This window comes from Lonchura striata, chromosome 30, assembly GCF_046129695.1.
Source record: "Lonchura striata isolate bLonStr1 chromosome 30, bLonStr1.mat, whole genome shotgun sequence".
NCBI classification, from domain to species: domain Eukaryota; kingdom Metazoa; phylum Chordata; class Aves; order Passeriformes; family Estrildidae; genus Lonchura; species Lonchura striata.
The window spans coordinates 874,805-896,460 of record NC_134632.1 but is presented as its reverse complement, the minus strand read 5'-3'; the positions used below and the strand labels follow the sequence as shown (position 1 = coordinate 896,460).

At 59.8% G+C, this 21,656-nt stretch overlaps 1 protein-coding gene across 1 annotated transcript; it reads left to right on the top strand.

Moving 5' to 3' along the window:
• The first annotated feature begins 3,257 nt into the window (after positions 1-3,257).
• Positions 3,258-7,036, top strand: ELF3 (E74 like ETS transcription factor 3). Its single transcript, XM_021527729.2, has 9 exons — positions 3,258-3,344; positions 4,061-4,229; positions 4,833-5,054; positions 5,283-5,366; positions 5,458-5,571; positions 5,686-5,775; positions 6,323-6,439; positions 6,599-6,794; positions 6,897-7,036. The coding sequence occupies exons 2-9, from the start codon at positions 4,067-4,069 to the stop codon at positions 7,015-7,017; spliced, it is 1,107 nt and encodes a 368-aa protein (XP_021383404.1). The 5' UTR covers positions 3,258-3,344; positions 4,061-4,066; the 3' UTR covers positions 7,018-7,036.
• The last annotated feature ends 14,620 nt before the right edge of the window (positions 7,037-21,656 follow it).

The following is a 21,656-nucleotide window of genomic DNA, read 5'->3' as shown; positions in this document are numbered from 1 at the left end:
CTGCCGGGGGTGCGGGGGTCCTGCGGGGCTGGGGGAGATGCTGGGGGTGTGGGGGTCCTGCGGGGGTGGGGGAGATGCTGGGGGTGTGGGGGTCCTGCCGGGGGTGCGGGTCCTGCCGGGGGTGCGGGTCCTGCGGGGCTGGGGGAGATGCTGGGTGCAGTGCAGCGTCCTGCGGGATGGGGGATGTTGGGGAGTGCCTAGGTAGATCTCCCTGGTAGGAGATTTTGGGGCAGATGCTGGCAGGTGGCGCCGGCAGGGCCCTGCCGGTGGGGGTGTCGCGGTGGGCGATGCGTGGCTCGGTGTCACCGTGCGGTGCTGAGCCCCCGAGGTGAGCGATGCCGGAACGCAGCGGCGCTGGGCAGCCAGCGGCTCCAGAATGGGGAGGGGGACAGCGACCTGGAGCTCAGCCCCTGCAGCTTCCATTTGCCCTTTTGCCGGCAGCGCTGTTGAGCCGTGAGAGCTGCCAGCCTCGGTGCCCGCAGTGCCCGGGCGCGGTGCCTCCCTCCCGCACACCCCTGCCCCTGCCTGGGCACCCCTGCCCTGACACCCTGGGGCCGCAGCCCGGCTCTCAAGGTGCCTGCAGTGCTGGTCCCGCGGTGCCAGGCCAGCTCTGAGGTGTCTCTGGGGGCTGGCAGTGCCCAGCGGTGTCCCAGCCCCCAGCACCATGCCCTGTGCCACCCTCAGCTATGGCATGGCTGTCACCTTGGCATGAGCCCCCGGACCAACAGCCACCGTGGTGCAGCCTTGGGTTACAAACGTGGGGTGCCACGGGCCCAACTCCCCCTGGCAGGGCAGGGGACATTGCTCCTGCTCCCCCCTGCTGCCCCAGCCACTCGTGGCACCACAGACACGTCTTCCTGCCAGTCCTCACGGCACCATGTCACACTCATGGCCATCTCTTTCTTGCTGCAGCATGCCAAGCCTGCCTGGCAGCGACCTGTGCCATGCACCCCACATGCCTAAAGGTGCACTGGGCCAGCAGCAAGGGGACAGCAGGGACACAGCCCTGGGAGCTGCCAGCTGTGGCAATGAGATGCTGGCAGCCCCGTGCCACCCATCTGAAGGAGGGAATTGCTCTGAGCCCATCAGGGCTGTGGCTGCTACTGGGTAGGGGAGAGTCCCATGGGCACCGTTCTGCACCTTGCTGTGCCCCAGGGCTTTAGGGAGGACATGGGCACACATGAGGAAAGGCTTGTGCCCTCCCAAGCTCTCAGCAGAGTGTTGCAGCATCTCCAGGGAGTGCTGCCCATGGTGACCTCCCCAGGCTGTGGCACCTCAGTGGACGAGGGGCTGGAAGGGCATTCCTGCAGGCAGGAAAACTGGAGGGTACCTGCAGGGGTTGGGGAGGATAGCTCCTGCACTGGCCTCCTGATTCCCAAAGGCAGGGGAAGGAAGGGGCTGAGTCACGGGAGGACACCGAGGGCTCCTGCTGTGCCAAGCACTCATGGGAGGCTGAGGGTGTCACCCCTGGGTGTCCCTCTGCCATGGTGGCACTGCCTGGGCGTGTGGACTGGCTGTGGTGCCTCCCTGAGGCCAGTCTGCAGGGAAGGGACACCTGGGCAGGGGGTGCTCAGGGTGGTCTGTGCCAGGCAGCCCTGCCAGGCAGCCCCTGGGCTCCCTGGCATGGGCAGAGCTGTGGGTGGGTGGGCTGTGCACAGCTCGGGCAGGAGATTCCCAAATGACACAGGGCCACCTCCTCTCACCCCTCCGCTGGTGGCCCAGGGGATGGTGAAATTTTGGCACATCCCACCCTGCTCCAGGGACACCTGCAGTGTAGTGGTGGGTGGAAAAACCTTCCCCAGGGGCAGCTTTCCATCCACACGCACTGGCAGCCTTGCCCAGGGGGCAGCCAGCTCCCCGGGCTGCAGGCATGGCCAGGCTCTGGGGCTGCTTGCCCTGGTGGCCCTGGCTTGCCCTGTGGCTGCTCCCTGGCAGGGGGGGTCCCTGTGAGCTCTGCCCAGGACACAGAAGGGCCTGGCAGCACCCAGCACTCTGCTGAGGAGGAATGAAGCTGGGGTGAGTGATCAGCTGGTGGGACCCGGTGCCTCCTGGCTGCCCCAGGGCCTGGGGGATGTGACACAGGGGACAGGACAAGGGCCACCCTGCCCTTGTTGGTCCATGTGCCAAGCTGGAGTATCCGTGCTGGCAACAGCCTGTGAGCACAGTGTCACAGGAGATGGTTTGCTGCCAGGTTTGGAGTGATAAGGACCCTGAAGTGCCAAGGTGGCAGCTGTGTGATGCCAGGGTCTGCTCTGCTCCCAGGTGCCTGGGACTGCCTCAGTCTGCACATGGTGTGGATGTGGCTGGCTCGGCAAAGAACCAGGACCAGGCAGAGGGGGTGCCCCAGCTTTGGCTGGGACAGCCCAGGGCTAAACCCAGCAGGAATAAACCTCAAAGGGCCCCAGGTACCCCTGCCCAAGGCCAGAGAGGCAAGAGCCACCAAAGGTACTTCCCCAAATGCATCCCACGACCCTGCCTCGTCCCTTGGCACGTCCCTGGTGAGTGTGCACGCCTGCAGGTGCCAGGTGTGTGTGACTTGGCTGTCACAGCTCTGCAGCCTGCCCCAGACCTCCCCCAGGCAAAAATCAACCCCTTCTGACTGGCAGAGCAGCAATGCTCAGGCACTTGCCTGGTTTCTGCTGCACCCCCACGAAGCCCACGTGTCCCACCTGAGCCCTGCTCCCAGCACGTGCCCCGTGCCCAGCATTTGTCCTGCTTGGTCACTGAGACCCTCTTCCAGCTCTGGGAAATCTGTGCCCGTGCCACCCAAGCCTGTGCTCCAGGCACGGCCAGGGCACCCACGCACACCCTGCTGGCTGCCAGGGCTGTGCTGCCCACCTGGCCAGCTGTGTGCCCCATGTCCTGCCTCCCAGCAAACCCCAGGTAGGGATCCACAGGCCCCAGAGCCACCCCGACCCCACGGGTGGTTTTGGCTGCAGGAGCAGAGTGAACCTGCTGCTGTGAGCAAACAAACACGAGCTTGGCAAGAAAACAGCCCGTGAAGGCAGTGTGGGTGAAACTCTGGGCACCGGTGGGGCACGGGCTCTGGCAATGATTAAACTGGCCAGCCCAGATTTCCCGGCAAGGCAGCGCAGGGCTGGGACCCGGTGGTTCATATTATGCAAATCACCTGGATCTGGGAGCATGAACGTTTGGGGCTGGAATTCCCCTCGGGCTGCCAGATTGTTACGCCGCCCAAGCTATAAAAGCAGAGGCACGGGCAGGGCTTGCCCATCGGCACCAGCCTCCCGGGCCCGCAGCAGCGGCGAGCGGCCAGCCCGGGCTCCGTCTGCCCTCGCTCCTCTCTGGATTACCCGCAGCTGCTGGAGTTGCCACCACAGAAGGTACCAAAGCTTTTTTGCGAGGCCTGGTGACGTGCCCGAGGCCAGGACAGCTGCTTTGCTCTGCTCCCCGCACCTGGGCTCCCGGTGGGGATGCGCTCTGGCCTCTCCAAGCTCCACCTTGGCTCTGGCAGCCCTGCGGGGCCAGCAGCTGCCCTGCGGCCCCGGGCTTGGCAATGGACAGCAGCTGCCCTGCGGCCCCGGGCTTGGCAATGGACAGCAGCTGCCCTGCGGCCCCGGGCTTGGCAATGGACAGCGCCATTTGGCTTTTTGTGAGCGCCGGGCAGGGGCTCGGTGATAGGGACGTGCTCATTGCGAGCGGTGGACAGGACTGGAGCCGTGGCACAGCCGTGGGCAGGGGGCTCAGGAGGGGCCGAGTGCCCAAACCCGCACCCACGGAGGGGCTGGGGCACTGCTCTCTGCTCTCTGCCAGCCGCCCCTGGCTGTCACCTCCTCCGGCTGGCAGCCGGGCGAGGCCGGGCTGCTGGGGACAGGGCAGTGACTCCACGTCCCCAGCTCGCTCCGGCTCAGCTCCTCTGCGCTGGCCCCAGAGCTGGTGAGTCAGGCCCAGCCCCAGCCGGCAGGTGCTGGTGCATATTTCTGCAGAAGTGACCCAGAGGTGACGATGGGTGGAGGGAGAGCCAGCCCGACCTCGCCCAGCCCGACTCGCGGTGCTGCAGGTGCTGGGGGCCTGGGCTCACTGTCATCTCTCGGCACAGAGCTCCATGGCAGGATCTTGTGAGATCAGCAACATCTTCTCTAACTACATCAGCGCCATGTACCAGCCCGACGAGGTGCAGCCAGCCTTGGACATGCTGGGGCAGTTTGGGGATGACAGCAACCTGGGGCTCAGCCTCCCGGCCAGCCAGCCCCCAGCACAGAGCACAGGTAGGAGCAGGGGAGTGGCAGTGGTGGCACTGGGGAGACGGCACCAGGGGCAGTGTGAGGCAGTGCCGCTGGCTGGGAACAGCACTGCAAGGTCCTTGTCCCACAGGGACAGGTCAGCAGCTTCCACCGTGCCTCAGTTTCCCCAGGGAAAGGCTGTGGGAGGACACCCTGGGTGGCAGACGTATGGCTGCTGGGAGCACATCTGATTTATACAGGAGATGGGGGAATCACTGTCCCCCTCCCACAGCACAGGGGACAGGCTGCCAGGGCTCACCAGGAGCAGCTTGGAAGTACAATCCTGGTGATGGGGCCCATGTGATGGTGCTCAGGGAGACACCCTGAGAAACACACCAGCAGAGCAGGGGCGATCACAGCACAAACAGGACAAATGGCACCGAAAACAGCGGTGGGGGAAGTGTGGGGTCTGCAGGGCAGGGCACTAAGGACCCTTTAGTCCCACAGCCCTTCAAGGGCAGGACCTGTGTGTCCTGTAGGATCGCCACGGGACCACATCAGGTGTCCAGTGGGCACGGGCAGCCCACACGAGGCACATGGTGCTGGTACAGCCACCCTGCTCTGAGCCCTGCTCTCCATCCCTTGCAGACAAGCCCCAGTGGTTCAGTGAGCTCCCGTACTTCTGGACCAAGGTGCAGGTGCTGGAGTGGATCAGCTACCACGTGGAGAAGAACAAGTACGATGCCAGCTCCATCGACTTCTCCTGCTGCAACATGGACGGGCACACGCTGTGCCACTGCAGCAGGGACCAGATGCGCCTCATCTTCGGGCCCTTGGGGGATGAGCTCTACGACCGCCTGCATGAGATCAGTGAGTGCAGCAGGGTCTCCTGCATCTGCAGGCCCAGCAGCTGAAGAATGAGTCTGAGAGCCCTCCACTAGCCCAGGAGGCTGGTGCTTCCCGGGCACTGCAGAGGCAGCGTGGGAGGGTGTGGGGGCACAGACCGGAGTCCCAGCATGGCTGGGCTCAGCTCCCAGTATGCACTATTCCCCTTCATATGGAATAGGAATTGCTAACCCCAGTCCTTCACCCCTGTAGCCTCTGATGAGCTGAATTGGATCATTGATTTGCTAGAAAAAGAGGATGCGACTTCCCAGACCTTCCTCAACTCCAGCCAGCTGGGTAAGAGAGGGGCCCTGGCCAAGCCTTTTCCCCAGGGATCACATACTGATGACAGCAAGGCTAACCCCTTCTTCCCTTCTGCCCCTTCCAGAGCTGGGAAATTCCTGTGCCAAGGACTCCCTGGAGGACTTAAAGCCCACAAACCCTTTCACAGACTTCACCTACTTGCCGGGTTCCATGTCCCCAGGCAGCTCTGATGTCTCAGGTCAGTGTTTTGACAAGGGTGGGTTTGCAGCAGTCTGGTGGCAGGGGAAGGGTGGGAACCAGGGGAAAACCTCCAGATGCTCAGAGGCCTGAACCCTGATCCTTTGCCTCTCAGGGCCTGTGATGTCCCATAGCCCCAACTCTCAGGACTCCGGTGGAAGTGACCTCGACCTCGACCCTGCAGAATCAAAGCTCTTTCCTGATGGTGAGCTGCTTCCTTCCAGACAGGAGCTGGGAGGGGAGGGCTGGCTCCCGGGCAGTTGTGCACTTCCTACCTGCAATGGTTTAGGGACAACACCTGAACACCCATCCTCAGAGTGAGGAGGAGGGAAAGGCCTGTTTCCCTGAGTGTCCTGCTTCTGCTTCTCTCCGTTGAGCAGCATGATGGGCAGGGCACTGGTGATCCTGGTGGGAAGGGGTGGGTGGTGGCAGATGGGTGAAGATTGCAGCCAGGAATCCTGGGCACAGAAGTCAGTGTTTGGTATTGATCCCAGCTGGTGATGACACTGGGAACACCAGGAATGCAAGGAAGCAGTGGGGTTTGGGGAAGGAGCACATGCTGCCCTAAGCATAGTGCTGGGGATGAGGGTGGGATGAGGCTGGAGGGAATGGAGTGACTTTGCTCTCTGGGGATATTTCCCTGGTATCTGGGCCTGAAAAGAGGGTGCTCCTGGTCCCTGGGAGGACAAGGAGGGGGCTGCAGTCTGGCATGTGCTGCCCAGCCTGACATGTGCCCCTCTCTGTGTGCACAGACCACTTTCCAGGCAGCAAAAAAGGGGACAGCAAACACGGCAAGCGGAAACGGGGACGGCCCCGAAAACTCAGCAAGGAGAGCAGAGACTGCCTGGAGAACAGGAAGAGCAAGCACTGTACGTGAACCCTTCAGCCCACACTGCCTCCCCATCTTGCCTTCTTGGCTTCATGGGGAATGAAGGGAGGAAGGGCTTTGGCAGGGGGGTTTAGGGTGATCCAAAGGTTCAAGGACCTGCAGGAGCTTCCCTCCTCTACAGCTCAATGTCCTCTTTCAGCCCCAAGAGGTACCCACCTGTGGGAGTTCATCCGGGACATCCTGATCCACCCTGAGCTCAACGAGGGGCTGATGAAGTGGGAGGACCGGCGGGAGGGGGTCTTCAAGTTCCTGCGCTCGGAAGCGGTGGCTCAGCTCTGGGGCCAGAAGAAGAAAAACAGCAGCATGACCTACGAGAAGCTGAGCAGAGCCATGCGGTAAGTGCCCTACCCCGTCCTGGGGGGACTCGGCCCCATGGGGCTCAGCCTGGGCCCTCCAGCAGCTCCCCAGAGCTCTGATTGCACCTCTGTCTCTCACAGATACTACTACAAACGAGAGATCCTGGAGAGAGTCGATGGACGACGGCTGGTGTACAAGTTTGGGAAGAACTCCAGCGGCTGGAAGGAAGAGGAGGTGCTCAACAGGAACAAGGAGCTGTAGGAGTCCTGGATGAGCCAGGGTCTGATCAGCCCCTCAGGCCAGCCCTGAGCTGGGCTCCTTGACAGGAAACTTTGCCTGCAGCTGCATCTGGAAGCTGCTGGCCCATGCAGCGCGTGGAATTCCGACCCTCGCGTGGGCACGCTCGCGTGTGCAGGTGACTGCCAGCACCGAGGTGTTCAGAGCCAGTATTTTGGCTCCAGTAGGTTATTGCAAACTGTGACTTCCCTTGCTGGATCCGTACCTCCAGTTGGAGCCGTGGGGACTGGGGCTGTTTCAAAGCCTGAACAGATGCAACGGGGAAGAGAATTTCAAGCCCCACTGTGAGAGCCCAGCAGGTCTCCTGCTGTCATCCACCTCCTGCCTGGGCAGAGGGGCAGCACATCCGTGTCACCTGTGACTGAACAGAGCCTGTCCCAGCTGTGGGGTCCTCCTTCTTGCTGCTTGCACCGTGCCAAAGGTGCCCCATGTCCTCTTCACTGCATGTGGGTTGGGTGAGACCCCCTTTGTGTAGCAGCTTCTCAGTGTGGCACCTGCTGAGAGAAGATGGGAACATTGTGGAGCTTCACCTGGCCCCAGAAAGCCCTCAGTGAGTGAGAAGAGGATGTGGGACAGCAGGGCCATGCTGCATTTCCAGCCCAGCCTGTGTCTAGAGACAGGCCTTTTCTCCAAAAGTAGCTTCTAATTTATGTAAGACCCAAAAGAAGTGCAGAGTGAATGTACAGATATATTTTTTCATGAGTAAGATGTTCCTGTGTGAGAGCGTGTGCTGTGGGGCACACAGGTGTGTGGTGGCAGGTGGTGATGCTCAGCTGGACTGAAGTGATGTCACAGGGCACAGACTGGTGCTGTGCCAGCCACAGAAGAGGACACCAACCCAGCCAGGCACCCACCAGGTGCATGTGGTTTTCTCTTTTTCGAGTGGGAATATAAGATTAATAAATTGTTCATTTGTTGGGGTTTTGTACCTATCTGTGATTTTTTTGTTGTTTTTCTTAAAAACACAGTGAGGACCAGGCTCATGTTACTTGGGATGTCCCATGGCAGGAACCTTGTCTGCCACCATCTCCTGCCTGGTCATCCTGGCACAGAGTCACTGTCCTTGACAGGAAACTGTCCTGGTCATCCTGGCACAGAGTCACAGGACTGTCCTTGACAGGAAACCTTGTCTGCAGCTGTATCTGGAAGCTGCCCACCTCAGGGTAAGGTGGGTTTGTCCCAGACTGGCTCAAAGCCACCCATGGAGGGGCATCTTTACAGCCACTCCCAAACCTTGGCCCTTCTGAGATCCCTCTGGAATTCCAGCCCTGGCCTGGAGTTCCAGAGCCTTTCCTGGAGCACTGGCTCCAAGCCAGCGTTCACCAGCTGCAGGCTGGGGGGAAGCAAAGCCCTGGCTGATCTGGGGACGGTATCTCCAACACCCTCCACATAAATATCCTGTGGGAGGACCTTTAGCCTCTCCCTGGCCAGGGAGACACGGAGGGAAAGCCACGGAGCAGCACAGGCATTACAGGATGATGAATACTTGCTCCTCTCCCAGCCTGGCTGTTTTCTGGCCTCTTCCAGGACCTGTGGGGCACAAGGACCACATCTTGGGAGGGGGGACTGCAGTGACCCGGCAGTGTGAGCAGCTCGAACACATCACGTTCCCCTTCTTGCCTCCCCATCCAGCCCAGCTGTGAGGAAGCCAGGAGGTTGTCTCAGGGGTGCTGAGAGGATCTCTCCAACCCACAGGATCTGTCTTGGGGTGGCAAGAAGGAGTTCAGGGTGCTGGAGGCCAAGCAGACTCTCCGGTGTGTTTCCACCATGGATGTGGCCAGCAGCAGTGGCCCCTGGCTGGCACACGCTGCATTTCACAGTGAGTGGCACCAGAGGGTCTCTGTGCCACCCTGACCTTCTGCTGGTGCCCAGAACCTGCTGAATGGGGCACACAGGGCACTGCTCAGTTCCTGCTCACCCCCAAAGAGAAAAGCCCTGGGCTCTGAGCTTGGAGCTGGACAAGGTCTGGGATGCCACATCCTTCTGAATGGTTTCAGCCACTGCCTGGAGGGACTAAAGAAAGAAGCCAGAGCACCAGCAGGAGGGTGAGGGGAGGTTTTGCTGCCTAGTAAAGGTGCTTTGCAAAGCCTGAGATGCATTTTTGGCAGGGGGATCCAGCCATTATCATAGAATCATAGAATCTTAGAACAGTTTGGGTTGGTAGGGGACATAAAGCTCAGCTCATTCCACACCCCTGCCATGGGCAGGGACACTTTCCACTAGCCCAGGTTGCTGCAAGCCCTGTCCAGCCTGCCCTTGAACACTTCCAGGGATGGGGCAACCACAGCTTCTCTGGGCCACCTGTGCCAGGATCTTACCACACCCATAGAGAATTTTTTCCTAATATCTAATTTAATCTCTCCTCTATTCATTTAAAACCATTCTCCCTCTCCCACCTGCCCATGTTCCCCTACTGCCCTTCATTACTGCCAGAGACGTGGTGCTGTTCCACATCCCCCACCCAGCACTCGCAGGACTGGGACACATTGCAAAGGAGAGCAGGAAGCCCTTCAAAGCAAGGTCTCCAGCAGACACCTGGGCTGTCCCCCTGAGCTGTGCTGGCTGAAGCAGCTGGAATTGCTCCAGGTCTGCCTGGCCTCAGCTTGAGTGTGAGGTTGGTGGCTCGAACCCTCCTAGAGAGGCTGCAGCAACATCAAGGGCATGACCCACCTGCTTTGCAGGGGCAGAAGGTGCCCATGGGCCAGACACATCTTTTTTGTGGGTTCCACTGCTGTTTATATATGGAGTTGCCCTGCTGGTCCACCTGGGATGCCTGGTGTCATAGGGAAAACCTCTTTTCCTTGCCTTCCAGTATGCTGGGCTGAAGTTGTCTTGCTCCCAGACACACGCTGGGATGAGGAGATCAGGGCTGCCCTGTGGTGCAAGAAGAGGTCCCAGTCCCTGGGTGTGAACCTGGAGCCGGGCCCTGGTCTGGGCTGCAGCCAGACCTCCGCCAGGTTCCTTGCATAATCCTCCCCAGGGAACAGGTTTTCCTGGCTGGTGTCTGCTGGCTTCAGTGAGTGGAGGGTGCCCCAGGTCCATCCCTGACCTCCTGGAGCTCCTGCGGAGAGCAGGCTCAGGGGTGGCAGGAGGGGCACTGGCACACCCGGGAGGGGACAGGCCAGTGCCCTCTGGCCATCAGCGTGTCTGTGAGCAGACACCAACACGGCGAGTGGAGCAAGCCCAGCCCCAGGCTGGGTCTCACAGGAGCTGCCTGTGCTCCTGGCCGCTGTCCCTCAAGTTTGGGGTTGTGGGCGAGGTGTTTATTCTCCGTAAATAGATAACCCCAGCAGGCTGGCAGTGAGAGGGGAGCACTTTGTCACGCAGCCTGGTGCCCTGCCAAGCGCGCCTTGTTTGCTCAAGCAGTTTCATTTCTTTCCCGCTGCAGTTTGTGTTACCTAACTGGCCTGGGACAATGTTTAACCAGCTCCAACAGCAGCAGGGAACTTGTCTGCCTCGCCTCTGTGCCCCCGGTGTCCCCAGTGCCCATCGCTGCCACCCCACTGCGGAGTGGGTGGCACACCAGGCAGGAGCGTGGGGCAGAGGCAGGGTCTGTGGACTGTAAAGTCAGAAAAGGGTTTGGAAGGGAATTTATAGACCACCACGGCCTCCTCCCTCTGCCATGGCCAGGGACACCTTCCACTCTCCCAGGTTGCTCCAAGCACCATCCAACCTGGCCTTGGACACTTCCAGGGATGGGGCAGCCACAGCTGCTCTGGGTACCCTGTGCCAGGGCCTCACCTCCCTCACAGGGGAGAATGCCCTCCTGAAATATACTCTAACCCTTCCCTCTGTCACTGTGGAGCCATTCCCCTTTGTCCCTTGAGGTCCCTCAGCTGTGTGGGTACCTTGTGAAAGAGGAGGAGGAGGAGGAGAAGGAGGAGGAGGAGGAGGAGGAGGAGGAGGAGGAGGAGGAGGAGGAGGAGGCAGGGGTGTGTGGGCACAGACGGGGGGACCAGATCCTGCAGCCTCTCATGAAATCTGTGGGGCAGTGGGATGAAGAGCCAGGACTGGAAAGAGAGCAAGGCTGGAGCAATGCACACACATACACCAACATCAGTGCACAGCCAGCACACACTTGGGGTAACACCTACGGTGACCTCCAAGCCCATACTGAGCCACCCTAGCAGAGCCTCCCAGCAAGAGGCAGGAAAAACAGATGATTTGTTTATTTTATTATCTTTGGAGGTGCCTGGATTTTATGGCTGTGGCAAGCCATGACAAGAGCTGAAGAAAAAGAGTATTTTCCTCCAAGACTGCCTAACACTTTTACCCTGGGGTCTTTTGGAAGACTTTTCCCATCAGGTGGTCCCAAGTTGAACAGGCACACAGTTCTCATTAAAATATCTTGGGCACCCTTCAAGTCTCAGCATTAGAGCATGTTTTGTCTTCCTCAAGACTTCCCAAAGGGACACAGAGGCTGGTGCTCAGCCCTGGTCCCAGTTAGGGAAGAGAACAGCTTGCCCTGGCCACTGCTCCCCTAGGAGCTGTGGCCAAAAGCAGGTTGCTGTGGCTGAAATGTGCTGAGGGGGAGCAGAGAAATTGGGTGAGGGAAGAGGTTTCACCTCGACCAGCAAGAAGGTGTCCAATATCCCACATGCCAGACCATGAACTGCTCCTGAGCACAACCTGATTTTCCAGCCAAGCCAGACTGTGGCCATCCTTGAGCAGATCAGAGCAGATGGGAATGCAGTGGGGATGGGGACAGCTGCTAGGAGGCAGGGACCATCTCTGGTTCCCTTCAAGCTCCCTGCAGGCCCTGCTGGCTTTCACCCTTCCTTCCTTACCCTTCTGCTTTGCAGCCGAGGGCAGAGCTCAGGGATGGCAGAGCAGGGAAGCCACTATGGGAACCTTGCACACTTTGGGAACCGTGGAGAGGAGCTGGTGCACGGCATGGGAGAAGAGGGTGTGGAGCAGGTGGAACCACCGCTGAGGGGTCTCGTGGATGGAGTGTTAGGGGTTGGTCTGGGGGCAGGAAGGTGAATGTCTGGGGGGCCATGCTGTGAGGGATGGGGCTGTTACATACCTGCACTTCTGAGAGTGGAACTGCAGAGGGGAGGGCTGCTGCTAGACCAGATGTGGAGGGGCAGAGCTGCTGCCCAGGGGACCCACATCACACAGGAGCTGGCAGGACAGTGCTGCCAGGGGCTGCAGCAGGGTGCTGCTGTGGCAGGCTCCAACCCAGCCTGCTGTCAGGGCTGGGCTGGCATGCCCAGGGCTGGGCAGGCCCCCTGAGCTGCATCCCTGCTCCTCGGGGCAGCAGCAGTTACCTGGGGCCCTTACCTGGGCTCCCAGAACACCCTTCCCCTGCCTGACGGTTTCTTTGATACTTCCAGCAGCAGCTGCCAGGGGTGCCTATTTGGCCAGGGCAGCTGCCTGCTGACAGGAGCTCGTCTGGCAACCCTGGGCTGTTTGATTGTTTAGCAAGAGAAAGGCTGTTCCCACTGGAGGAATGGGGAAGCTGGTGCAGTTGCCTGGAACAGGAGGCAGCAGGGAGCCAGTGGCATCGGGAGCACCCCCGGAGCACGAGGGTACCACCCTGGGGAAGCAGGGTACCACCCTGGGACACCCACATGCCTCTGCCTGTTCAGGCCCATCTTTCCCTCTTCCTGTGCTCAGCACTGCAACCTGTGCATCCCACCCATCCCTGCTTCCAGCCAGAGCTGCTGGGGCTGTACCAGGGGGCCCCATGCTGCTCTCGATGCTTCTCTGGGACCAGAGCTCTGCTTGCACTCTGGCTCCTGCTGGCTGCAGTGGCTGGTCCCTGCTCCTCAGGGACAGACCTCATGAACAGTTTGCCCAAAAATGTTGTGGCTGCCCCATCCCTGGAAGTGCCAGGCTGGACTTTGCTTGTTCACGCAGGATGGGACTGGAGGGTCCAAGCTCCCAAAAGGTTGTCTCCTGGTTTGCCACTCGGTCATTCAGCATCAGGCATTTGCCTAGAGTCTGAGAGTAAAGCAGAAGCTGCCCTGTCACCCCTGGGGAGGGACTGTCCCAGCCTCATGGCCCCATGCTGCTCTCGATGCTTCTCTGGGACCAGAGCTCTGCTTGCACTCTGGCTCCTGCTGGCTGCGGTGGCTGGTCCCTGCTCCTCAGGGACAGACCTCATGAACAGTTTGCCCAAAAATGTTGTGGCTGCCCCATCCCTGGAAGTGCCCATGGCCAGGCTGGATGAGGCTTGGAGCAACCTGGGCTAGTGAAAGGTCCCTGGCCATGGCAGGGGGTGGAACTGGGGATCTTTAAGATCCCTTCCAACACAAACCATTCCAGGACTCTGACCACACGACCTGATTCCAGCCCAAAGATTTATTCTCACACAAATTTGACAAAGCTGCATCTCTGCCACCTCCCCAGCTCCTGTTCCTGCTCAGATGCTTCCCCTCCTGTAGAAAACACCAGATTTCAGACTGCCCAGGCTGGGGTACATGTTCAGCCCTTGGTTTCTGGCACCCTTCTTGGGTGGATGTCTCCCAGCTCCCTTCATTCTCCTCTCTCCCTCATTGCCACCAAGAATTGCCATGTTTCATTGTGGAATCAAAAGAAATGCTCATTGCATTCTTGTTTCCTGGCCAGCCCTGCCCTTTGTTATCCACCAAACGTGATACGGAGCCTGGCACTCCACCAGCCTGAAACGGAGTCTCTGGGCAGAGAGCATGAGCTGGGGACTCCAGGAATGGGAAAGCACCAACTGAAGGGCCCAGCTGAGCTCGTGGCATCCCTGATGGGCTGGCAGATGCCAAAGAGGCTGGCAAGGTCTGCTTCCATCACACAGACATTTCACTCAACTGACCAAGGCCTCCTAAGAGCTCTGCCTTCCCACAGGCAGCCAGGCACCACTGGCTGTTCTCTCCTCCTCCTCCTGAGCAGGCCACATGAAACAAGCCCAGGAGCCCTTTGCCAAGCCATCATGGCACGTGGTCCTCAGAGCCCTGTGCTCTGGAGAGGCTTGGGACTGGAGCCTGGGCTGGGTACTGAGAAGGGCATCTGGGCATCGGGGCAGCTGCAGATGCTGGGTGATGGGCACAGAGCTGGGTGAGCTCACAGGCTGCAGCTCCCAGCTGCTATCTTCTGTGCAGATTCATTCCACAGCGAGGTCACCAGGAGCCCTGATCTCCTCCACTCACTGCTCACCTTCCCACCCAGTCGTGGCCAGATGCTCATCTGTGAGTTTTTACCGAGAATACACATAGCAAATTAAGGTGTTTGAGCTCACTGTGGGTACATTCTGATCCCAGTTCAGCAAGGAACTAAGTGGCAAGAGTTACTCCTCAAAAGGCAGAATGTTGAAAGCCAGTGTGGCCAGGGCCCTGCCCCTGCTCCAGGAGTGTGAGGGGCTGTCCCAGCTGCACACCTTCCCCTGCTGCAGTATCCCAGCACAGAGCACATGCAGTCAGAGGGGGAGGAGAGCAGAATGGTGGAGAAGGAAGATGAGGAGCAGTGGTGTCTGAAATGACTGAGAGGAGATGCAAGGAAGGTGAGAACTGGAATACAGGAGCTGCCACCCTGCTGCATGGCAATGATGCCTAATGAAGACATGGGGACCCCCTTGCTGAGCATTTCATGGTGTCCACTGAGCCTGAATGCAAAGGGAAATGTCTCTCTCTGCTGCTCCACACAGGATTCTGGGGGTTCCTGACCTGCAGCACTGGGCATGTCAGGAAGGCTGCCGATGGCCAGAGATGTTAAAGGGCATCCAGGGAGGAAATGGGAACAGGACACAGCCAGTGTGTCAGCCTGTGGCAGGCCAGGGAGCCCAGCATCCCCATGGCCCTGGACAGGAGCATCACAGCCCTCCTGTGAGGATTCCTGGCAGGATTCCGAGGGTTAGTGAGTGGAAACAGGAGACAGGTATAATAAGACATCCAGCCTGCTGTGCCATGCACTGTGTTGTGCTGGGGTGTTTGCTGTATTTCCCTGCCTGCCTGCCCCTGAATCACAGAACTGTTGGGTTAGAAGGGACCTTAGAGACCATCTTGTTCCACCCCCTGCCATGGGTAGGGACACCTTTCACTATCCCAGATTTCTCAAAGATCCATCCAACCTGGCATTGAACATTTCCAGGGATGGGGCAGCCACAGCTGCTCTGGGCATCCTTTGCCAGGGCCTCACCATCCTCACAGCCAAGAATTTCTTCCCAATATCCCATCTATCCCTGCCCTAGGCAGTGGGAAGCCATTCCCCCTTGTGCTGGCACTTCAGGCCCTTGCCCAAAATCCCTCTCCACCTCTCCTGGATTCCCTTTAGGCACTGGAAGGGGCTCTAAGGTCTCCCTGGAGCCTTCTTCTCCAGGCTGAACAATTCCATATTCCCTTAGCCTTCCCTGTCTCCGTCCCCAAACACCAGAGGTTTCCACCTGCCCAGTGTGCCCGTCGGGCAGGACAGGGCTGGCGGTGCCCTGAGAGCTGCGGGCACACCCGCTGAGCGCAAGGCAGGCTGAGCACAAGGCAGGTTTGCGTGTCTCTTGCGTCAGCCCTGCTCTCTGCCAGAGCCCCAGGGCAAAGGTGTGCTGGGGCTGAGCTGTCAGAGCCCCTCCATCTCCGAAGGACAGCCTGGGCCGGGAGGTGAAGAGTGAGGACCTAGTCCTGGTATCCCAACACAAAACCCTGGAAGATATCACTTCACACTGAGCTGGCTGGGGGCAGATCCCCCTGCCTGGGCTCCCCTCATCCAGGGACCTCCTCTGCTGGGTGGTGGGGCTCTGCTGCTAAACCACCCCAGGGCAAAGGGACCGTGCCCACAGTGGCCAGGCTGTGGATGCCAGCCTCAGCTGGGGCACATCCAGGTGGCCGAGGGGCTGCCATGGTGTGCTGCCGGGTGGCAGCTCCTGTGTGCTCCTCAGGCTCCCTGGAGAGCTGGCGCTGCTCCAGCCTTTGCCTTCAGGACTGCAGGTAAGCAAGTCCAGGCCTGAGCCTGCTCTTGGGCAAAGGGTGGGTCTGACAAGATCTCATCGCTCCGGGCCTTTCTAAAAGGAGCCGAGTTTCAGAGCACTCTCTGTGGGAGCCACAAACACCGGGGCCATTACATAAGGCATGTTTGGGGTGCACAGCGGGGTGAACTGAGAACAGCCTGGCCCACAGTGCTGGTGCAAAAACCAGGGACTTTGGGGCCAGGTCCTGAGGGATGAGAGTTGTGTTTTCCCCATGGGATCTGCACTGTTCCAGCTCCAGGAGGGTGAGAGCCTTGTCTCTCTCTGACACAGTGGGCACAGCGTGGCTTGTGCCATGGGAAGTCTGCACAGGCTCCCCAGCGTGGGGGTGCCTGTCCCAGTTTCCTTCCTTGCACCTTCCCAGTGTGCCCAGCTGAGCACAGCAAGGCCTGGCTCTGGCTGACCCTGGGCTCCAGCCGGTGGCATCTGAGGTGCTGCCCTTGTCCGGAGCGAGGCCAGAGCAGGCAGCGGCTCCAGCAGGATGCTCAGGAAGTGTCTGGCCCCAGGTCTGCTTCTGGCAGTAGCCAGGGTGGTCTGTGTAGGATCCAGAGGGGCAGATGGACACTGAGTCCCTTGGTGTTTACTGGAGAAGAAGCCCTTTACCTCCTCCACCCCAACAGGCTGGTGGTATCCATGTGCAGGAAACCCTTCTCCAACAACAGGACTCAGAAGGAGGGTGCCCTGGCATGTGCCTCAAGGGCTCTTTGAGCAGCAGGAGAGGAGATAGGCACGTGGAAGAGCTGATTGTCTGTCCCCTCTCCCTGGGCACCTGCAGGGAAGCCCTGAGGCTTCCTAGGGCCTCTGGTACTGGGAGCCCTTCCCAAGCCATCCCAGGGAGCAGGTCCTAAGGGTCACTTTAGCCATGGGCAGGTCCTCAGCCTTTGTGCAGACCCATCCCTCCCGCATCCTCCCTTCCCAGAAGTGACGGTGGCAGGCGGTGGCAGGTGGCCAGCTCCACCTGTCTGACAGGTAGAGCAAGGGTGGGGGCAGTGGCTGGCACCCGCTGCCTGTCCCAGCCTGCTGGGTCCTGCCAGCAATCACCTGCTGCAGGAGTGGTGCCCCCAGCTCCAGTGCCACCGTGCAGGGACAGCTCTGCCCCAGCACAGAGGAGGTTTTATCCCTCACTGCTGGGTGAGGATATCCTGAGAGACGGAGCTGGGGTTGTTCATGCTGGAAAAGAGAAAGCTCCAGGGAGACCTTAGAGCCCCTTCCAGTGCCCCAGAGAGGCTTATAAAAAGAGAGTGTGCAGTTTTTCCACAGGAAGATAGTGACTGGACAAGGGGGAAGAGTTTTAAACTGAAAAATGAGAGACTTAGATTAGATATCAGGAAGAAATTCTTCCCTGTGAGGGTGGGGAGGCCCTGGCATAGGGTGCCCAGAGAAGCTGTGCAGTGCCATCCCTGGAAGCGTCCAAGTTGAGGCTGGGTGAGGTTTGCAGCAGCCTGGTCTAGTGGAAGGTGTCCCTGCCCATGACAGAGGGGTGGAACAAGATGACTCTCAGGGCACCTTCCAACCCAGACCTTCCCACGCTTGTGTGCCTGGGTGGCTTTGTGATCCTGCACCATGTCCTGTGACCCACACACACAGAGCTGCAGCACACAGCCAAGGGGTCAGACACTGCAGACACACTTGTGGGCACATGCAGAGTGTGGGACACTGCAAACACTGCCAAACACAGAGACACAGCTGATGCAGGCAGCACGTGAGGCCTCCAGCCAGCACACAGACACACTGTGCACTGCAGGGACAGCAGAGCGTGAGCTGCAGGTGTGCACACAGGTGTGCATTCCTGTGTGTGTGCTGCAATACTCCGTGTGCCAGCACTCACACACAGGGTTACTCACACCAGGCCCCACACATCTCCTCACCCGTGAACATACACTCCCTCAGGCAGGCTGCACCCAACTAGGTGGTGACCCAAGGCACACACACGTCCCACCTCCATCACCTTCAGAAGATGCCCAGGTGTCCCCTCACCCTCAGCCAGCCCCACACACCCCAGCCTGTCTCTTTGCTCACAGCTCCCTGGATTGAGAAGGGCTTTGGGATGGGCAGAAATCCCTGAGGGTGCTGATGGGACCAAGGAGCCATGGTGGTGTGTCATGCCCTGATCCAGCCCTGCTGGAGGCACCAGGAAAGGCACCTGATGATACAGGGTAAGTGCTCCCTGTTGTGTGGCAGCAGAACTCCCAGGTGCCAGGAGCTGACCCCCAGCCTTGCCTGGTGAAGGTGCAAGCTGACCATGGTGGGACTCTTGCCCATCCCTGTCATTTTATCAGAAGATGGTGAAGACAGGCTTGTACATGCTGGCCAGCACCCTGCCTGCTCTGGCACCCATCCTCCCAGGTGTGTCCCCAGCAGGGGCTGTGCTGGCCCGTTTGGGGCACAGCTGGGCAGTGCCCAAGGGCTGTGTGACCCCACACTGGAAATTTCCCTAGTTTCAGTCCCCACAGACTGATGGCCTCAGAGCTGCAGGGCCAGCTCACCTGGGGTCAGAGGCCTCCAGCATTCCCAGCACCTCAGCATTATCTGAGGTCACAAACACCCTTCTGGATCTGGCTGGGCCACTCCAGCCCTGAGTGACAACCAGCAGCATCTTGTTCAGCCACTTCCAAACAAGCCAAACAGCTCAAGGTCTTCCAAAGGCACTGCGGACATCTCAACCCCCTCACAAACCAGGCTGAGGTCTGGGCCGTGCCTCTCTCCTCCAGGAAGGGGTGACAGGTAGGTGGGTCCTGGCAAGCAAGCCACGGTGGGTCACACACACCAGCCCAACTGACTGGCATCGAGCTCAGTTTGCCCAGGCAAAAGCCCCCGAGCATCCCTGGGTCTGTGGGACCCAGAACACGGGGATGGGGTGATGGAGCTCACTGGGATGAAAGCAGCAATCAGGTCTCCATGAGGCAGGGACGCTGGCCAGGGTTCAAAGCAAACTTCTGCCAGCTGAGGGAGGTGAGGAGGGCTGAGGGTGCAGCACAGCAAGGGGTGACTTGGCACTGTGCAGAACTCCTGGTGCACAGGGCTCTGGGGAGAGCAGTTCTTCCTCTTGGGTCCACAACAGCAGGTTGGGAATCTCAGGGCAGAGCCTACAGCAGTCTTTATCTTGGTTCCCCCTCTTGTGCCCAAAGAGTGAGAAATTCCCATTTATTCTGAGGAAACAGGCACCTAACATGGGGTGTGCCACAGGGAAAGCTGGATGGGGAAAGGGCCATGGCTGCAGCTGACCCCGTGGCTGTCCCACGATGAGCTCATTCCGCCGTGGTTACCCTCCGCACCGCATGCCAGCTGCTTTGTCATGAGGCAAGAGGAGGAGGGGGAACAGGTTATTCGAGGTCTGCAGGGTGCAGGGCACCAGCAGGTGAGGGCAGGGGTTGGGAAGGAGGGCTGGGCCGGCAGGCAGGGTGCAGCCCCCTCCCCTTTGCACAGGAGCTCCAGGAAAGGGGGGCTCAGGGGGGAGCCAGCACCAGGCACTGCGGTACAGCCACAGGGCACAAATGGAGGAGCAGCAGACTTTGCCCCCACCTACAAGGTGTGGCACAGAGACTGAACAGTCTGCAGGGCATAATTATCATCAAAGCCGGAACAGGTGGGTTGGGAGCAGGAGAGGTCATATTTGGGTCACGTCAGGGACCTGACCTGCATGGGATCAACAGGCTGCCCCTGTGATGGGTTTTGCAGCATGACAGCCTGCGGCTCCTCAATGGTCACTGTGTCCCCCACTGTCACATTCCCAGGCTGAGAACCAGCAGCTTCGATGTGCCCAGATGGACCAGAGCAATTCCACAGCCCTGGAGAACCCTCCTGCCCTCCCCAGGCTCTTCTTTGTCACCTGTCCACCAAACAAACTCCTTTTGGAGAGGCCACGACCCTGCAAGGCACAGGGAGCAGGCAAAGCAGCCCTTCTGCTCTGCCATCCCAGGGCACTGGGCCCTCTGGGCACCTTGGAGACCTGGTGATGCTTCACAGAATACTGTTCCTCCTCTTCTGCTCCAAACATTGCTTTTCCTGCTGGCAGATGCCACAGCCAGAGCCCCTGGGCCCCATGTGCTCATCCCCCACGCCTTTGGGGGGGCTGTAGTGCTGTGTCCTCTTCCCCCCCCCCCACACACACACGTGCAGAACCTCTTCTCAGCACATCCCAACCCTGCAAACACACACTCACCATCCTTGCCCCATCTTCCCCCACCCATGTCCCTCCCTGCTCTACCCCTTGGGCTGAAGGTTGGGGGTCTTGGAGGGAGTCATGGCTGCTGACACAGGGAGTTGTCTTGGAGAGCTCAGAGCTGGAAACTTGGTGCCACATGTGGTCCGTACAAAGATGTGGCTGCTGCCAAGGTCTCCAGAAATCAGAGGAGGGGCTGGGGAAGCACTGTGAGAGGTGAGGATGCTCCCAAACCTGCCCAGCCCATGCTGTCCCAGAGCCATCCCTGTCACCAGCACAGGTGACTGTCACACAGCTGGACACCAGCAAGGGACTGGTGGGGCTCCACTCCTAGCCCAGGGCAAGAGCCAGCAGGGACCTCTGCTCCCAAGGGCTGGGGGACCACAAGAGTCCCCCTTCTTGTGGACAGGTCAAACATTGCCTCAACAGTGCATCTGGTCCTTGCTCCAGACACTGGCCTGGGAAATGGTTGCAGCTCCTCCCTGCCCTGAGATGGTTGGAAATTTTCTCTTTTTATATTGAAATATGACAAGAGACACTGTTGTCCAGTCTTGTCTCTTTCTGTGACCTTTGTGTGTGGCCAGAAAAGCTGTCCCCCACTCCTGATGGCTTTTGGAGGCCATCAGGCTGGGCTGCACCCACACCCCAGGATCTGGGGATGGAGGGAAGAGCAGAGCTGAGGGCACCTGCCCTGTATGGAGGCAGAAGGATGCCCTGAGGAGGGATGACCACACACAGGCACCAGCCCAATGCAGAGGAGAGAGGGTTTGGGAGACCTGCAAACCTGGGGCACGGCCAGGCACGGCCAGGCACGGCCAGGCACGGCTGAGCTGCACAATGCCCGGTGCACCCAGCACCAGAGGGGTCCCTGGGTCCCTCTGTGACCCGGTGGGTGGAGGGACCCCCTTGCAGGCCCCCCACAGTGGTGCAAGCGGTGGTGTTTGCGTTGTGGGAGGTGTGTACGTGTGGGCAGGGCCCCCGCGCATGGAGCTCCGTGAATGCCATGTCAGATGGGGTGTGGCACCACCCTGACATTCATTTTGCAAACAGTCCTGGGGTCATGAGCAACAGAAAGGGCAAGTGTGGGTAGTGGCAGCACCCACGCTGAGCCGTGCCTCCTCAGCTGGGTCACCCCGGGAGAGCCGACATGCAGCGGGCACACGGCGGGAGCGCACGGAAGGACGCAGGGAAGCTCTGTGCCCTGGCACAAATAAAGCACAGCACAGCTCATGCACGGCCACCATGAGGGGCTGAGGATTGCCCAGCCAAGTGCCTGCTGGGTCTGTACCAGCTGGAGCTGCATTCCTGTGCACCTCCCCCAGCACTGGGCACAGCGATCTGGGGTTCCTGACCACCTGGCTGGACTCCCGGTGGAGATGTGGGAAGCCAGGGAGGTTCCTGGCACCCATCCACATCTCCAGGGTAGCTGGGGATCTTGCAGTCCTGCTGGGTCTCCCCGGGCTGCTGAGGGTGGCCAGGCTTTTAGCTCGGTTTAGCCGTGGTGACCCCAACACC

Excerpts from the sequence above, each read along its gene's own strand:
- ELF3 (XM_021527729.2), top strand. The coding sequence starts at position 4,067 with ATGGCAGGATCTTGTGAGATCAGCAACATCTTCTCTAACTACATCAGC. Across the intron at positions 5,055-5,282 it reads CGACCGCCTGCATGAGATCA|CCTCTGATGAGCTGAATTGG; the intron begins GTGAGTGCAGCA and ends TCACCCCTGTAG. Across the intron at positions 5,367-5,457 it reads CCTCAACTCCAGCCAGCTGG|AGCTGGGAAATTCCTGTGCC; the intron begins GTAAGAGAGGGG and ends TGCCCCTTCCAG.